General features: G+C 36.1%; 1 protein-coding gene across 1 annotated transcript in view; it reads left to right on the top strand.

The window, feature by feature from the left end:
• antxr2a (ANTXR cell adhesion molecule 2a) overlaps nt 1–13,370 on the top strand; it is a 41,738-nt gene extending 28,368 nt beyond the window's left edge. The window contains exon 17 of the mRNA XM_060883090.1: nt 10,290–13,370. Within this exon, the coding sequence (XP_060739073.1) occupies nt 10,290–10,328 (39 nt within the window). The 3' untranslated portion in view covers nt 10,329–13,370. The remainder of the gene's footprint in view (nt 1–10,289) is intronic.
• Nucleotides 13,371–17,137: the final 3,767 nt, after the last annotated feature.

Here is a 17,137-nt window from a genome sequence, read left to right as displayed (position 1 = left end):
CCTCAGTTGACGCAACAAGGTGTTTTATCGTCAATGTTTTCTACTGAGCATAGCAGCTCCAGAAGCCTGGGTGTATTTTCGTTCTCTTGTGCTTTTGTGGTAGTAAATAACAAACAACTTTTCTGTGTCATAATTTAGAGGTAAAATTTTGGCAAGGAAACTGAATGAATTAACGTCTTAAGACAAGCCAGAGTTATAAATTAAAGATAGATTTGCATGGTTATTTTTTGTGCAAATAAACAAGGGACGTGAGTTATGAACTCTCCAGCGACACACTATTTTATTCCCTTGATGTTCGAACACAACTTAGAAAACAGCAAACAACGTTCTCTGTTCTGATATTTTTTGAGTAGTAGTCTTTACACAACACATTTTGTTACTGTGATTTCAAGCTGAGAAAAGTGAATTGGTATAAATCTTCAATGGCCACTTTAATAGGCATAGCTAGACACCTGTTCATTCATGCGCTTATGATCCGATTTAGATCAAACTCAGAATGCTTAAAAAAAGAATTCACACATAGTTTAGAATCTATACAGAACGGTGGGATTTTTATATTTTATTTTAATTTTTTTTGCAAGTCAGTAGCAGTTCTCTGTGCAGCAATACCTTGTTGTAATCGAGGTGAGAGGAGAATGGTCAGACTAGCTCAGATAGATACAGTAATTTAAAATAAACTAACATCTTTATAGAACAAGGGTAGGTAGGAAAGCACATTAGGAGGAACAACACAACACATTTTGAGGCAACTGAAAATACATTAGGTTCCACTCCCGTCGTTCAAGAAGAGGAATCTGAGGTTACAGAAGGCATAGGATCAATAAAGCAAGACAGTTCAAGGGTCAGTCAATCTGTTCAGCGTTGGTGAAGCTTGAGGTGTCATTAGAGGCTTTCTCATTATAGAACAAATTATTAGTTTACTTTTACTTACACCTTATTAATTGTACTTTAAGAAAGTTGTAGAAGGTCAATTTAAATATTGCTAGAAATGAACTACTTTACTTTAATAGTCAAATAATACATTTGACTCACATATGGGCTTTAGAAATCAAATGGCCAGTAGTGGCTCTGGGTTGTTGATTGAAGGATCAGGGTTCAAGCCCCAGCACAGCCAAGCTGCCACTACTGGGCCCCTAAGCACTTCCCTTAACCCTCCCTGCTCCAGGAGTGTGCTGTTATGTATATGTGGTTATAATAAAGGCTTCCATGCCCCAATTCAATTTACAATTCAGACTTCCATGCCCCAATTCAACACACCAGTCAAAGTTTAAGATGGCAGATGGACAGTGGAACATTTCGCAGTACTTCATTGATACAGGTATTAAAGGATCAGATATTACAGTCTTAATAACAGATGACTTAATAACGAAAAGCTGATTGAGTTCTTTTCACTTCTCAGACCCATGTAAAGACAAAGCAATACATGTAATTATTATACATATATTATTATTATTATTATTATTATTATTATTATTATTATTATTATTATTATACATATATACATGTATTTAAAAAAGTTTTATCATTTCATTATTTTGACATTGGCTTACATCTTTTACATCCAGCTTTATGGATGTTTAAAGTAGGTATACAGTAGATGAAAAACTTTTTAACAGCTAGCATTATAGATTAACATGAAGTGTATTTTTTACCTGAACAAATGATCTCAATTAAGAAATGATCATGAATGTAAATCAAATTAGGGTCATTTATGATCATTGAATTAAGTCATTCTGACTCTACTGTAAGCTGAACATTCACAGCATCTGGCAGACACCCTTATCCAGAGTTACATTTTATAAGCAAATGGGAGTTAAGGGCCTTTCTCAGGGGCCCAGTGGAGGCAGCTTAGTGGACCTGGGATTCGACCTCGCAGCCTTCCAAACGGTAGTCCAACACCTTAGCCACTAGGTAACCACATCACTCATATCATCAAGAGATAATCTACTTCTTGCAGCCAGTATAATTACATTGAAAATCCTGATGCAATGTTGATCTGCACTTTACATCAGGCTGTAAGAATAGCTGTACATCTGCCTTTACATTGAAGCTGCTTTGATAGGTCAAGGCATGGAACCCTCATGGGCTGTGTGCCAAAGCCATTTCTGCCCACATTAGCCTCATCACAGGCTTTAATGTGTGCCACCCCATGGGAGGGCGGGCTTCCTGGCACATGTGCACCGATGTGTCCAAATGGCAGGACTCTTGCACACACACCCACCGATGCTCCATCCTGACAGCTCCCTCCAATTATCACTGCCCTTGTCGCATGACTCGCTCTTCCCCCTTGCTAAGATTGTATGCGACCCCTGACCACCATCATGCTGGTATACGGCAAGACAAACTGGGGACTGTGCACCCACCCACAAACACACCCACATGCAATCACATTTACATTACATTTACAATTTACACTCATGTAAATGTGTCAAGTACAATTGACTAGTGAACTCATTTAATGTTGTGTCCTAGGTTATGAGCTCTTTACATGATCTTTAGCTGAGAAATTTTTTACATTTGTACACTCACCTTTTTGTCTGAAATGTGTTTTGGAATTGAGATTGTATGCATGTACGCCTATGCTTTTTGTAGGCCAGAAGACAGCCTGGAGACAGTATAAAGCACTGATGAGCCCATAAGCTTTTTCTTTTTGATGCTCATTTGCTGTGTCTTGAGTTTCTCAGAGGAAATCAAGATAAGTAAGCAGACATGCTGAGAGGGCTGAAGATGTGTTTACCTACTCTGATAATGATACATAAAGTGACTTGGTGGAATATCGGTGCACTTTTTGCCTACTGGTCTCTTTTCTGTAACAGCTTTACAGAAAGAAAGAAAAGACATTGCTCTTTGTCATTGATGGCAGAAAATACATAAAACAAATATTTCTTATTTCTTATGACACATTTTTCATAAGAGGAACACCGTATCAAAACTCTCAACACTTTTGTACTATAGTGGTTTAAATACTATAACATTGTAGAAATTACAGAAATAATAATTCATTATGACAGTTGTTACATTTGACTTATAAATAAAAAATCAAGCAAAAAATATACTTCACATAAATTTCTCCAGGTGAGATTGAAAAATTATTCCGTTTTCTACATGACTACAGATTGCTTCCATAATTATCTCTTTTTATCAATCTTGGAAAAAAATTGCCTGAATTGAAAAAAAAAATTAAATACTTTTTTATAGCTTTGTCTCAGATCTATCCAGCTGACGCTGATTCGTCCTCATTTCACCTGCCATTTTAATAACGTACAACAGTCTAATGTATCAGATTGCATCATTGTGTACTTTTGTTTTTACAAAATATTTTTCAATAAGAGCTCATTTAAAGATCATCATCCCTTTAAATCGTAGATCGAAATCTGGTTACTTCTGCCAAGAGGTTAGTACTCTTGTAGTAGCCAACAATGAATCTTTCAACAAGTTATCACTAAATATAGTACAAATAAACAAATTCAAATATTTCCAAGAGCATTTCTTTTAACTACTCTGGTTTTAATTACAGAATGTTATTTGTTAAGATATTAAGATAATCCTGTAACTAGGCAAGCAGAATTTTTATGTTTGTCTACTTTCTCAAAGTAGTTTAACATAAATATTAATAACACTAAAAAAATCAAATGCTTTTCTATGTGATCCAACTAATTCTTTTCCAAACAACATCCCGGCCTTCATCATGATTATTTTATCACTTTAAATTCTTTATGCTTGAAGCTCTGCAGCAGTAGCCCCAGTGGAAGATGGTATGGGGGCCTGGCTTTCACCGCAGCTATTTGGAATGACGCTTCCTCTGCGGCTCGGTCCCGCTCCCTCTGTTGGATTTCACTTGTCCATTAGTGCCATCTGTGCCCGGCTGTGCCGTCTGTGAGCGTCCGCACTCCGCCAAAACGACTGGCATTTTCTCTCAAACAACCAGGGGATGGTGCCCAGAGCTGTTATCTGGCAATGATGGACCCTTACCCTGACAAAAATATTCTGGGGGAAGAGGAAGGATAGTGATTAGGAAACATCTGCACGCTTTCTGTGACGTCACCCGGGCAGTTTTTATGGGAAAAGGCTTTTTGAGCTGTTTACTAGCAGGTGATTCTTGGGTGAGAAATTTTAGTTATTCTTTAACAGACTGAAAATATTCAGTTTTGAGCTTTAAATTTATTTGTTAGTGCCACATTGTTGTGCATTTTATTTTATGCTATGTATGTTAAATATACACAGGATCTCTTTAATGTTGTGCTTTAGTGTGCTAGAGTATCTTTATGGTTTATATAGTTTTTTTCCAGAGGTTGAAACGGTGGTTTAAGGAAGCAACAGCTTTCTGGTACTGAGTCAAGATCCTGTCACTCTGCCTGTGGTTGAATCTTGAAACCATTTGTGCTTTAGTCTTCTGGTCCCAGCATATGATGCACGATTCTGCACACCTTCTATTCATAAAAACATTCAGAGCTATGTGAGAGGAGTTAATTACCATTACTGCTGCTTTTATTGCTGCATTGTATAATTTTATTGTCGCATGTTACTACGTTTAAACACCTGCTGTTTTAAAACACATGGATTTCCGCACCGTTTTAACCCAAGCATAATGTTTGACATGGTAGCCCTGACAATTGGTTTTCTGTTCAAGCATCTATCGTTATATTGTGATACTTTATCACATTACAAATCAATAGCTTTTTTCTGTTCTCAAACATTCTTGTTAAATGGGTTCCTAATGGTCATACTGTGGATATCCACGCTTACTCGGGTTGCCCAAGTGCTCAACAGCGACAACTAGGCAGTGTTGATCAAAAGCCCAAGCCATAAGCACTGCTAACACTTTATACTGCGGTTCCTTAATAATGCTAACTGAGCAGTAAATAATCAAGTGTTACCAGAGTAGTTCCACAATAACTACTAAGCACTATAATAATCTACTTAATTAAAGTGTATATATTAAACTATTTACTTTTTTTAAATTTATTTTAATTACTATACTGACAAAATGGTAACAGTGGTATAATATAACTATAATCAATCATTAAATGACTTTTTATTCAATTCTTCATCATTTTCTAGTCAAGACTAGTCTAGTGTAATGATACTGTATCAAAGGACAAATCAATTGCTTTTTTCTACTTTAATGCTGCTCTCAAACATTCATATGGGTGTATTTGTATCTTATCATCTGTTATTCTGACAAGCTTTGAACTTACAGAGCATTGCTTTCATTATTGCACTCAGATGCATCTAAACAACTATCGGAATATTCAAATTACCAATCGATCAAATGGTGAGATAGGTAGCCAGTATCTTAACGCCACTGAGACTTATTGTCTTTTTACCCCTCAACTCTGCCTGTCATCTTAGTAAATATGGACCTGGTGATAAACTATATGCAAATGTTATGATGCTGGATTTTAGCATAACAGTTTTTTATGATCAGTTCAAGATTAAAAAGCATCACTTCCTTTCATGTCTCCTAGTTTAGTGCAGAACTGCTCAAAGTTTGTTTGCTGATCATATGCCACAGTATGTCCTCTTTTTTTGAAAGGTTTCTAAGATAAATTTGATGTTAGCACGGTTCCATTTTATGTCTGTGTATATTACAGTACTGAAGCCCTTTTATTGTTATAAACTAAATTGGTATGTGAATCACACATTGCTAGCATGCATTAATCAGTATATAGATGTTAAATTGCACACTTAGAATATGCTCCTTTTAAAGAAAATAAACCTTAACTGTTATGTATTCGGGGGTGGCACGGTGGCTTAGTGGTTAGCACGTATGCCTCACACCTCCAGGGTTGGGGGTTCGATTCCCGCCTCTGCCTTGTGTGTGTGGAGTTTGCATGTTCTCCCCGTGCCTCGGGGGTTTCCTCCGGGTACTCCGGTTTCCTCCCCCGGTCCAAAGACATGCATGGTAGGTTGATTGGCATCTCTGGAAAATTGTCCGTAGTGTGTGATTGTGTGAGTGAATGAGAATGTGTGTGTGCCCTGCGATGGGTTGGCACTCCGTCCAGGGTGTATCCTGCCTTGATGCCCGATGACGCCTGAGCTCCCCGTGACCCGAGGTAGTTCGGATAAGCGGTAGAAAATGAATGAATGAATGAATGAATGATATGTATTCGTGCAGTACACTTGAATTTATATATCCCAGCTTTCATGGGTTAAGGCCTGCTTTTTGGCCAAGTGGTGTAATTAGTAGCCCAAGCTTTAAATACTCAGTTTGATTTTTAAATAGTAGTCTGTGTAACAATTTACAATAAAGTTCCCTAATTCATTCTTAAATACTTACTAACTTAACAGCATTGGTATTTGGTAGACAGCCTTATCCAGTGCGGCTTACATTTATCTTACTAATTACAGCAATTGAGGGTTAAGGGCATTGTTCATGGGCCCAGGAGTGGCAGCCTGGTGGCACTGGGATTTAAAATCACGATCTTCTGATCAGTATTCCAACACCTTAACCACTGAGCTACCACTTATAGCTATCACGTTCTGGCATATTATATCCTCACCAATTACTAATCGCTGTAATAAACTATTATGTAATTAAGTATTGATTAAGGAACCATATTTTTCTGTTACCAAACATTATGTCTACACATAAGGCCATTCAGATTTACCAAAGTTGCATCAGGAGATATATGTGAGTATCCAGAGAAGGGTTAAGCATAAGTCAGGTCTTATATATCCATGTTCTGGAAAACATATTCAGAATATTATCCTGCATGTGCTTTATTTATCTAAGGATACCAGATTGTTTTAAACAGAAACATGAGAAAATGGGTTTTTGATTAAAAAAAATTATCTTAAAAAACTTTGTGAGCTTTAATTTGACTAAACTATGAATGAATTAATATAATAATAATAATAATAATAATAATTAATTAATTAATAGTGTGTATATTGTGAACAACAATGAGAATGACTCCAATTTATCAGTTATCATCAGCCCAGGTTTATCAGAATCCCAGCTCTTAGCAGACATAGTGACAGTGATAATAAAAAAAAAAACTTATGAAATACACTTTTGCAGAATTTATGAGCTGTATTCAAAAATATCAGCTTCACATATCGTACTTGACTTAATAATGTTCCTCACATGAGACAATACAATGCAAGACAAAGCCAAGATTTGAATTGTACACAACTGAAAGCCACATTTGTTTTACTCAAACTCCATCCTGGTTGTCATGAAACGTTTGACTAGTGTTTAAGATTAATCCTCACTATGCACATGTAGCTCAACTAAGACTACACCCATAGTCTAAAGATTTATGAGTAACTTCATTCTCAATAAGACGTCGATTTTTCAGTTTTTGCTGTAACTTTTGGGACTAACATCAGCCTAGTTCCAGCTGTAGCTCTAGCCACATGTTTTTTTGAACTTGTCTTGAACTTTTAATGTGTTCAATATGTGGACTGGGAGTGACTGAATCTTGCTCTATTGCATCATTCTAGAATTTTCAGTAAGACACCCTATTTAATTAAATAGCTTACAGAATCAATATTTGTTTATTTATTTATTATTTATTTACAGATGACTAAAAAAAAATCTCATTATTGGTCATTTACAATGATGAAGTATTTTATTCAAAATTATAACGATGTTACTCAGTCTCAGAGACCAAGGAAGTGCCAAACAGCTCCTTAGAGAGTTCTAAAATCAAGGGAATCAAGCTGTTCCAGTGCACGGGTTTATCAGAAGATGAGATGCAAACTTGCAGATGGACTGGTCCATTGGCCTGGTGCCCCAACACACGGCACAGTCAGTGCATGACATGCTCTCTGAAGCCTGACGCTATCAACGTTGTGTGCTATATAAATGCCTCCAAGCATAAGAACATAGAAAGGAGATGACGCCATACAGTGTGAGTTTGGCTGGTCTCTATAGGTGTTACATATGTTTTGAAATAGAGAGCGGAGCGTTTTGATGAGATTGAGGCTTTTACTGTACATAAGATGGACAGAAATCAAAGTGTTTTGAAAGGTTTTTATGTTTACATAAACTGCCATGATCTTTCCTTTTTTAGTTCCTTTTTTTCTCTTGAGATGTATGAAGCTGGTCCATGGACTGTAGAACAATAAGAACATTTTTTGTTGTGATTTTGGTAAAGCTTTACTGCAGGAGAAATCATCATATAATCATTAAAGCAGTTTTAAATTACAATATTCCTGTAATATGGAGTTTTTAAAGCCTTTGCTGAATTATGTAAATTTTTTTGTATCTATCTGATTCCATCACCACTGATGTCTAGCCCTCTATCCTTCTATTTTCTTGGCATTGTCATGGTAGGGTCTTGCCCACCTCAGGCCACCATGGCACAGAGTGCAGAAGGAAGTGCCAAACCTGAGCCTGCTGCTGCGTTGGAGTGAGTGTTTCAGAGCGGGACTGACCGTACTGTGCCACACCTGGTCAGCTCTCTAGGCCGTTGTGTGCAGAGCAGGGCAGCTTTTCATAGCTCCTCCGTCAAAGCTCTTGAAATCCAGTGAACTTAACGGCGCAGTCGGGCCATGGCCAAAACAGCATCTGATGCGCCTTATTTGTTGACAGAACGAGATCTAGCACAGAGGGTCTGCCTCACGCGGCTTACAGGAGAAGCCTTCCATTCGTGGAGAGTATACGGCACTGCCGGGTTTTGTCCAACGTGCATTAGCACTTGCAAAAGTAGGGCAAATGACGGCAACTTAAAGCATTTATTGATGGTCTTGGCAGCAGAGTATTTTTAAACAAAGATCCATGGCAGTGGTGATATGTAATAAAGTAACATTATGAGTTAACATAATGAAAAAAGAAATTGCCTAACGATTATAGTAGTCTTTGTTTTATATACACTGTAAAAGTTGACTGTAAATTCAATCTTACAAAAACAGGGCTAACAACAATGTGCTATAAAAACAAATATAAATATATTTATAGTAAAGTGCTGAAATATCTTAGACAGTATAAAATGACAAAGTCTAGTACATTTGCTCTTTTGGCTGACGTTTTAACAACAAAAAAATCCAGGATACATGAAGACTATGGGTCTTGCACTAGGACTTATGGCAGTTTGGCAGTTTTGTGGTTTGAACCCAGACAGAACAAACTCGGCTAGCTTACAACTGACTCAGACACTTCACCCACTGAATTAACCCGCACTAAAGAGTGGATTCAATCAATGCAACTTAGTTAACAAATAAACAAGTATACTGCATTAGGTGGTGTTTTATCCTGTGTAAAATAGGACAGGACTTTACTGTAACTGAACGTTTGATTTCCTGGGGTCACTTGTCCATTATCGAACATTAACATTACTTTTATTAGGTCGCAGTAGTAACCTACCCTGACCAGGCAATGATAAACACTGCATGCTTTATATCTTCCAAACTGTAAGCATTTGTTGTAGAACATTTTCTATTACATTTAGCTAGTTGCATAGATATGATATATAACGAGATATATATACACACATATATATATATACAGTATGTATATATATTTATATATACGTATATATATATTGAATGCAATGTCTTGAAAATTCACTAAAGCTAGTGTGTGTGTGTGTGTGTGTCTGTGTACACATCTATTTGTAAAGGAATAAGCTGTGCGAGAGCTCCCTCTTTTTGCCAGTTGTTTAAGTGTCTCCTGTGATCTGAACCACGCTCTGAAGCCAATAAACTATTTACACTCTGCCACTGAGCGACCAGGAGGCCAGCAGACACACAGTCACATTCAGAAAACAGAGCAGAAACTGTGTTCTTGTCATTCTAGCACACAGTATATCTATCTGTGCTGAATACTGACAAGTTCACATCATAATTTTATTTGCCTTTGCTTTTTGATATTTAAATGTTCTACCCCAAAATAAAACCAGGTTTTAATAGTTCTGTGAGAATGCCATGATATTATAATTTTATAAATTCATTATAAAAGTGATAATGATAAAATGATTTTTAAATCTTAACAGAACACGGTAGATTTTTTTTTAATAATAATAATAATAATAATAATAAAAAAACGAAGTCACCAAGATTTAAGTGTAGAGATAAATATTTAGAATTGTTATTATGTATTTATTTTTATTTTTATTTATTTATTTATGAAAGCTCTGTTTTAAACATCACCTGCAAATCACGTTACATTCATTCAATTTTCTCAGATTTATTCCTCAGGATAAAAATAATTCATTAAAATATTAGTCAATTATGAAAAGGTGTCTAAGAAATATATGAATGTTTATGGAATGTACATATGGTCTTAAATTTTTTATTCTAAAATGAACTTTTTTCTGAATGTCTTTTTTTTTCTCTTTCAGGGACGCTGCATGAATTTCAATCGAGTTTCTCATCGCTAGAAGGACATCAAGCATCAAAAAATATTGAGAAAATATCAGAGGAAAAATCAAAAAAACTGTTTAAGGGTTTTGTTATTTGATTTTTTTTTTCTTTTGAGAAAATATACTTTGTCCATTGGCCGTATTACAGCATGTATTAGTTTAACAACCTTTCAATTGATTCCATTGGCCGTGCCATTATATCTGAATCTGTCTCCATGTCTAAAGGCATAACTTCCTAATATTTTAAGATTAATGTATGAGAAATCAATCACAAGTTTGAGTTTGAGCCACATTTGGGTTGTATTTTTATACACAGCAAGGGCTTAACATATTCTGACCATATTGTGCCTTATGTGGGGGTGAAAAAAAAGAGCTAATTTTAAGGACACAGACGGCTACTTTAGAGGGGAAAATAAAAAAGAGAAAGTCTGTTTGGCGTTGGAGTCAATAATCCCAGTAGACTTGGTGAGTGCAGAAAGTCCAGTGCCTCTTGGCAATGTCTCACCACAAAGCCTCTCCAGTATCGCCCAGTGCCTAGCGGGACCTCTGTGACTGCAGATCCTGTCATTTTAACACTGAGAAGTGCACACGCATGACAAACTGTAGACAGAACGCCCTAAGGTCCTGGATGCGCTAGGACTTTGCCCTTTAGTTTTGTGGAGACACCTTTCCATCATCATGCACTCAGGAACAGAGTAATTAACAGAGCGTTATCTCACCACGAGACATCACATGACCAAAGTTACTTTTTGGCGCTTTTCTGTAACTAATATATTCCCTCATATTCAAGTTAAAAATGCACCTTAATGTACAAATATAAATATATAGCTGTCAAGCCACAGCGGATCTCTAAAATCTCTAACTTAAGAGTATCAAACTTAATTAAATTAATTAAAGGCACAACCAGGCAACATCCTTCGAAGCATGTGCTCATCTTTTTTATGCCTTTTGACACCTAATGACCCATTACTGTGTGTGCATCAGTTGGAATTAAAACACGCATCATGCAAATCCCAAAATACGAATTCTGAAAGGGTGTCAGACGAACGAGTATTGTTCATTTCCAGATATTATCCTCATCTCACACACACGCAAGCAATATATATTATTTGTACATCCGTCCGACGCGCTGTCATGACGCCGTTCAGGAAATGATGCCAGTGCTGATAGAAATGCCGTCGGGGAAGAGGGCAGCAGCTGAAGGGAAAAAAAGGCTCGAACGATCCAGTCACTTTGGATGCACTACTTCAGATGCAGAATGGATATTCGAGTGGAAATCTGACAAAGCGCGCCAGCTTTGATGGGAAGCAGTATAGACAATGACCAGTGGCTGGGTCAGTGGGATGTCTCGATGCAAGCAGGGAAGCTTATCAAATGACACTAAAAATAAGTTCAACAACCATCAAGTTTGAGGGGGAACGAAAAAGGGGTGCAGACGCTCCTATTCTGTGTGCAGACGAGAGCATGTAGACAGTAGGGGAAATGCCAAAGCACGCCGCTCTAATTATTCCTTTGTTGTCTTCATTTGAAAGCCGTGATTTACTCCTCAGGCCGCAAACCAAAAAAAGTCTTAAAATAAAATTAAATAAATAAGTAAATAAATAAATAAATAAATATTAAGATAATAATAATAATTTTGCTTATTTTGAACAAATTCATTGCATTTTTTTGGACGCATACAAAAATATTATTTTTTGTCATTCTTATTTTAACAAATGTCACAATTTCATGAACTGATATTCAAACTAATTTGATATTTACACAGCGCTAACACAGCTTTTTTATTATACTATCTCAGCATATAAAAGTTAGCAGCACATTTCAGCCTTGGTCTCCAGTGCACTGTTGTGGAGAGCTTGAGTCATAGCATTTATATGTATGTATGTATATATATATATATATATATATATATATATATATATATATATATATATATATATATATATATATATATATATATATATATATGTGTGTATGTATGTGTGTGTGTGTGTGTGTGTTTTTTTCCACTATTTTTCTTTTTAAACGTATTTTATATTTATGTGTTTTTATAATTATCACATTGGGTCTCTTATAATTTCTGCACAATAATGTACTTTCACAGGGATTAGTGGCTTCACTTATACTGACGTGCCTCATAATCCAGTTTTGCACCTTTTTTATTCACAAGATTGAAAATTCAATATAGTTCTGTGTGTAAACTTTTTAGTAACCAAAAGCACCAGCATGGAAATTGGTCTGTATTATTATTATTATTATTGTTATTATTATTGTTATTATTATTATTATTATTATTATTATTATTATTATTATTAATAATAATAATAATAATACCAACAATAATAATATTAATAATAATATAATATTTTTTTATGTGCTTTTTAGACTCATTTTTTAAGTGGCATGCAAAAACATATAAACAAATACTAGCAATCGGTATAATAATAATAATAATAATAATAGCAGAATTAGCAGAAAATGTTTCAATATTTTTTTAATGAAAATATTCAATTAATTACAAATGTTCAGCTTTAGGGCTTGACATAAGATTGCACTAGTGTCTTATTAACATTTTTGTTTTTATAAATTTTAATGATAATGCTGTGATATTAAACTGAATGTGTAATTTAATTGGCATCCAAAGGAGAAATCGTGTATATTTTCAGGAATAATTTATTTAACAATAACACACAAGTTGATGTGGATCTGTTCCAACTTTACGATCCTCCATTTCTATTCCAGTCATTTTTATTCATATTAAATCTTGCTATGCATATTGAAAATGTGAAAAATGAGTGAAAACAAGTTTGCTGGGTGATGCCTTACACATGGGCATTAATATCGAGTGTACGCAGAGTGGATATAAGTATATTGTACATTGCAGCAGTATTCACAGATATAGTAGAATGCTTCACAGGTGCTAAAATATCCCGTATTATCCTGTAAAACGTTGCTCTGCACTGTGAGTGAAATCCATCGTCATGGAGCTTTGCTGAAACATTTCATTTGCATTATTGTTCTGTCCATTTGTATGAAATAAATGTAGCTATATTTTGCCAAGGAGAACTGTGGTCACTGTGCATAAGCACCCAGATGGTATCACTGAACACCAACAGATTCATCAGCCACACACATAAGCAGATTAACGCTCAGCTGAGCATTTTGTGCAGCTTAAAACACTTCGCAGTAACAAAGATTCAACCCCACATTTTCATATGCTTTTAATTCTGCTCTTTTATGGATACTTTATCAGTAACTATTTGATGTAAATAACTTTTTCATAGCACTTAAATAAAGTACCCCAACCCCATCAACAACACATAATACAAACACTACAATAAATTCCATTCTTTTTTTACATGGTTCTTTTTTTAATTTATTTCAAGAAGGAATTACTTAAAGAAATCCACTTAAAGAAAATAAAACTGTATTACTTCATGTTTAGTCATAACGGCAGTTTTATAAACTTACTAACTTTCTATGTTGACCTTGTCAGGTACAGTTTATTCAAAAGCTTATCATATTGTACAGTTTTATAAATGTACATTTCATTTAAGTTTGATTAAAATCTAATAATAATAATAATAATAATAATAATAATAAAACAGTAATAATAAGTATTATTGTTAAATATACTTAAATATTAATATTAAATAATAATAAATTAATATTAATGTTATTATTATCATCATTATTATTATTAATAATAATAATAATACTATTATATTAATAATTATAATTATTGTTATTATTTTTTATATCATTATTAATAATAATGATAGTAATAATAATAATAACAATACTACTACTACTACTACTACTACTAATAATAATAATAATAATAATAATAATAATAATCATAATTCTTTTAGTTTATATATTTTATGTTTGTATATAAAATACTAGGGAAGCATGGTGATTTAGCTCCAGGGTCAATGGCTCGATTTTGGTCTCCCACGTTTCCCCCATGCTTCCATGTGTCCCACTTTCCAAGATCATGTATGTAGGTGTATCAGTTACACAGAATTGCCACTAGAAGTGTGTAATTGTTAATGCGTGTGTTTGGTGAACTTGATGGACTTTCCATTCCATAATAGGCTCTGGATCCACCATGACCCTGACCAGGATGAAGTGATTACTAAAGATGTAGGACAAATAAAATTATTAAATGATGCTGAACCACTTATTTCATAATACACCTGCTGGAATCTGTGGGTTTTGGTTAACACTATTTCCTGTTTTAGACTGAAAGGCTGTTAAAGGAAAAACTGGAACATTTATCCAAACTGAACTACATCCAACATATGTGTGATTACCACAAGACAGTAATTCTGACATTTCTGTTTTTAGGAAATAAATAGAAAACTTGTTAACTTGTTAACTCACTTTTACTGGAGATATAAAGGCAGTTGCTGTTGCAATCAAATTTATGTCAGAATTCTTTCATACTTTTCCAGTCAAATGTATCTGTAAAGCTTTTTGTGAAGGTATTTGTTAAAGAATAAAGATTTGGGTTTTAAGAGTTAGGATAACGAATTGTGTTGATCAAACAGTGACAGACTTCACATAGTGATACTAAAAAACCTTCCGAATTACATATAAGGAATTGTTAAATATTGAATAAAAAACCAGGGGGGCACGGTGGCTTAGTGGTTAGCACATTTGCCTCACACCTCCAGGGTTGCGGGTTCGATTCCCGCCTCCGCCTTGTGGAGTTTGCATGTTCTCCCTGTGCCTCAGGGATTTTCTCCGGGTACTCCGGTTTTCCTCCCCTGGTCTAAAGACATGCATGGTAGGTTGATTGGCATCTCTGGAAAAATTGTCCGTAGTGTGTGAGTGAATAAGAGTGTGTGTGTGCCCTGCGATGGGTTGGCACTCCGTCCAGGATGTATCCTGCCTTGATGCCCGATGACACCTGAGGTAGGCACAGGCTCCCTGTGACCCGAGGTAGTTCAGATAAGCGGTAGAAAATGAATGAATGAATGAATAAAAAATGGGGGGGCACGGTGGCTTAGTGGTTAGCACGTTCGCCTCACACCTCCAGGGTCGGGGTTCGATTCCCGCCTCCACCTTGTGTGTGTGGAGTTTGCATGTTCTCCCCGTGCCTCGGGGGTTTCCTCCGGGTACTCCGGTTTCCTACCCCGGTCCAAAGACATGCATGGTAGGTTGATTGGCATCTCTGGAAAATTGTCCGTAGTGTGTGATTGCGTGAGTGAATGAGAGTGTGTGTGTGTGCCCTGCGATGGGTTGGCACTCCGTCCAGGGTGTATCCTGCCTTGATGCCCGATGACGCCTGAGATAGGCTCAGGCTCCCTGTGACCCGAGGTAGTTCAGATAAGCGGTAGAAAATTAATGAATGAATAGAAAATGGAAAAACTTCATAAGAATGGCTCTTAGGAGATGTCGTCTCATGTCTTTCATACTTAGAACATTATTGTTAAGAGTAAAATGGTTATAGTGTTGAATTTGAACCGATTTTAATCCTTAGACTTTATTACTTCCACTTTTCCTGCTCCAGTCTGCTGGATTTTACATTCAGTCTTACACGCCAGCTGAATCTTGAATTATTACAATGCATGACTAACACCATCTCACACCTCTCAGGGCCATAGCTCTCTGAAATGAGGCATGATTGAAGTTTCATGAAGCTGCTTTTAGCAGTAAAACAACTTTAATTCAACCATAGGTCAAAAGAGAGAATGCCATGTCCACACAGGCAAAGTAGTACAAATTAGTAGCAGTGGATGCCTCGTTATTACAGCGTTCACACCGTCTGATGGTCTGCTCATGATGTGGAAATGTTGAATTTCCAAGTTTTAAATGAATAACTCCATTTTTGCACTTGCTTGACGAAGCAGTTTTATCTTCCCATTATATATAAAAAAACAGAGTTTAAAAGATAAGTGGATTCTAGAAAGTGATACCCTGGACAATTCAGAAAACAAAACTCCTGGTGTGTTTTTATGTTTAATACATAATCAAGCTTCAAACAACATCTCACAAGTTATAATTATGTGCATATGTGGCATGAAAATGCCTGAATAGTGCCAGAGTAGATTATATACACTGAGCCATAACATTAAAACCACCTGTCTAATATTGTGTAGGTCCCCTTGTGCTGCTGAAAAAGCTCTAGCATGTCAAGATATGGACTCCAAAAGATCTCTGAATGTGTGCTGTGGTATCTGGCACCAAGTTCCTGTATACTGAGAGGTGGGGTTCCATAGATCAGAATTGTTTATCCAGCACATCCTTTAGATGCTCAATTGCATTGAGAGGCCAAATCAATACCTTGAAGTCTGTCGTGTTCCTTAAACCATTCCTGACCTGAACTTTTTGCAGCATGGCAGGGGTCCTGCTAAAAGAGGCCATGGCCATTAGGGAATACTCTCATCATGAAGGAGTGTACTTGGTCTGCAACAATGTTCAGGTAGGTGGTACATGTCAAAGTAACACCCACATGAATGCCAGGACCCAAAGATTCTCAGCAGAACATTGACCAGAGCATCACACTTGCTTTCTTCCCCTAGTGCCTCCTGGTGCCATCTCTTGATGCATACTCACCCAGCCATCTAAAGAAAATATGATTCATCAGACCAAATTTTTGTTCATTGCGCCATGGTCGAGTTCTGATGCTCACATGCCCATTGTGGGTGTTTGGTCTGCAACCATGCAACCCTTTATACAAGCTGGTATGCATGGTGTGTCCTGATACCTTTCTATCATAGATGCTAATTTCTGGGGGGATTTGACCAGACAGGCTAACCTTCTCTCTTATTGTACATCAATGAATTAAAGTATTATATGTGCAGTGTATTTTGATATTT

This window comes from Tachysurus vachellii, chromosome 12 (genome assembly GCF_030014155.1).
Source record: "Tachysurus vachellii isolate PV-2020 chromosome 12, HZAU_Pvac_v1, whole genome shotgun sequence".
In the NCBI taxonomy this organism is placed as follows: Eukaryota; Metazoa; Chordata; class Actinopteri; order Siluriformes; family Bagridae; genus Tachysurus; species Tachysurus vachellii.
The sequence above is the reverse complement of the archived record's forward strand: the minus strand, read 5'-3'. Positions and strand labels throughout refer to the sequence as shown.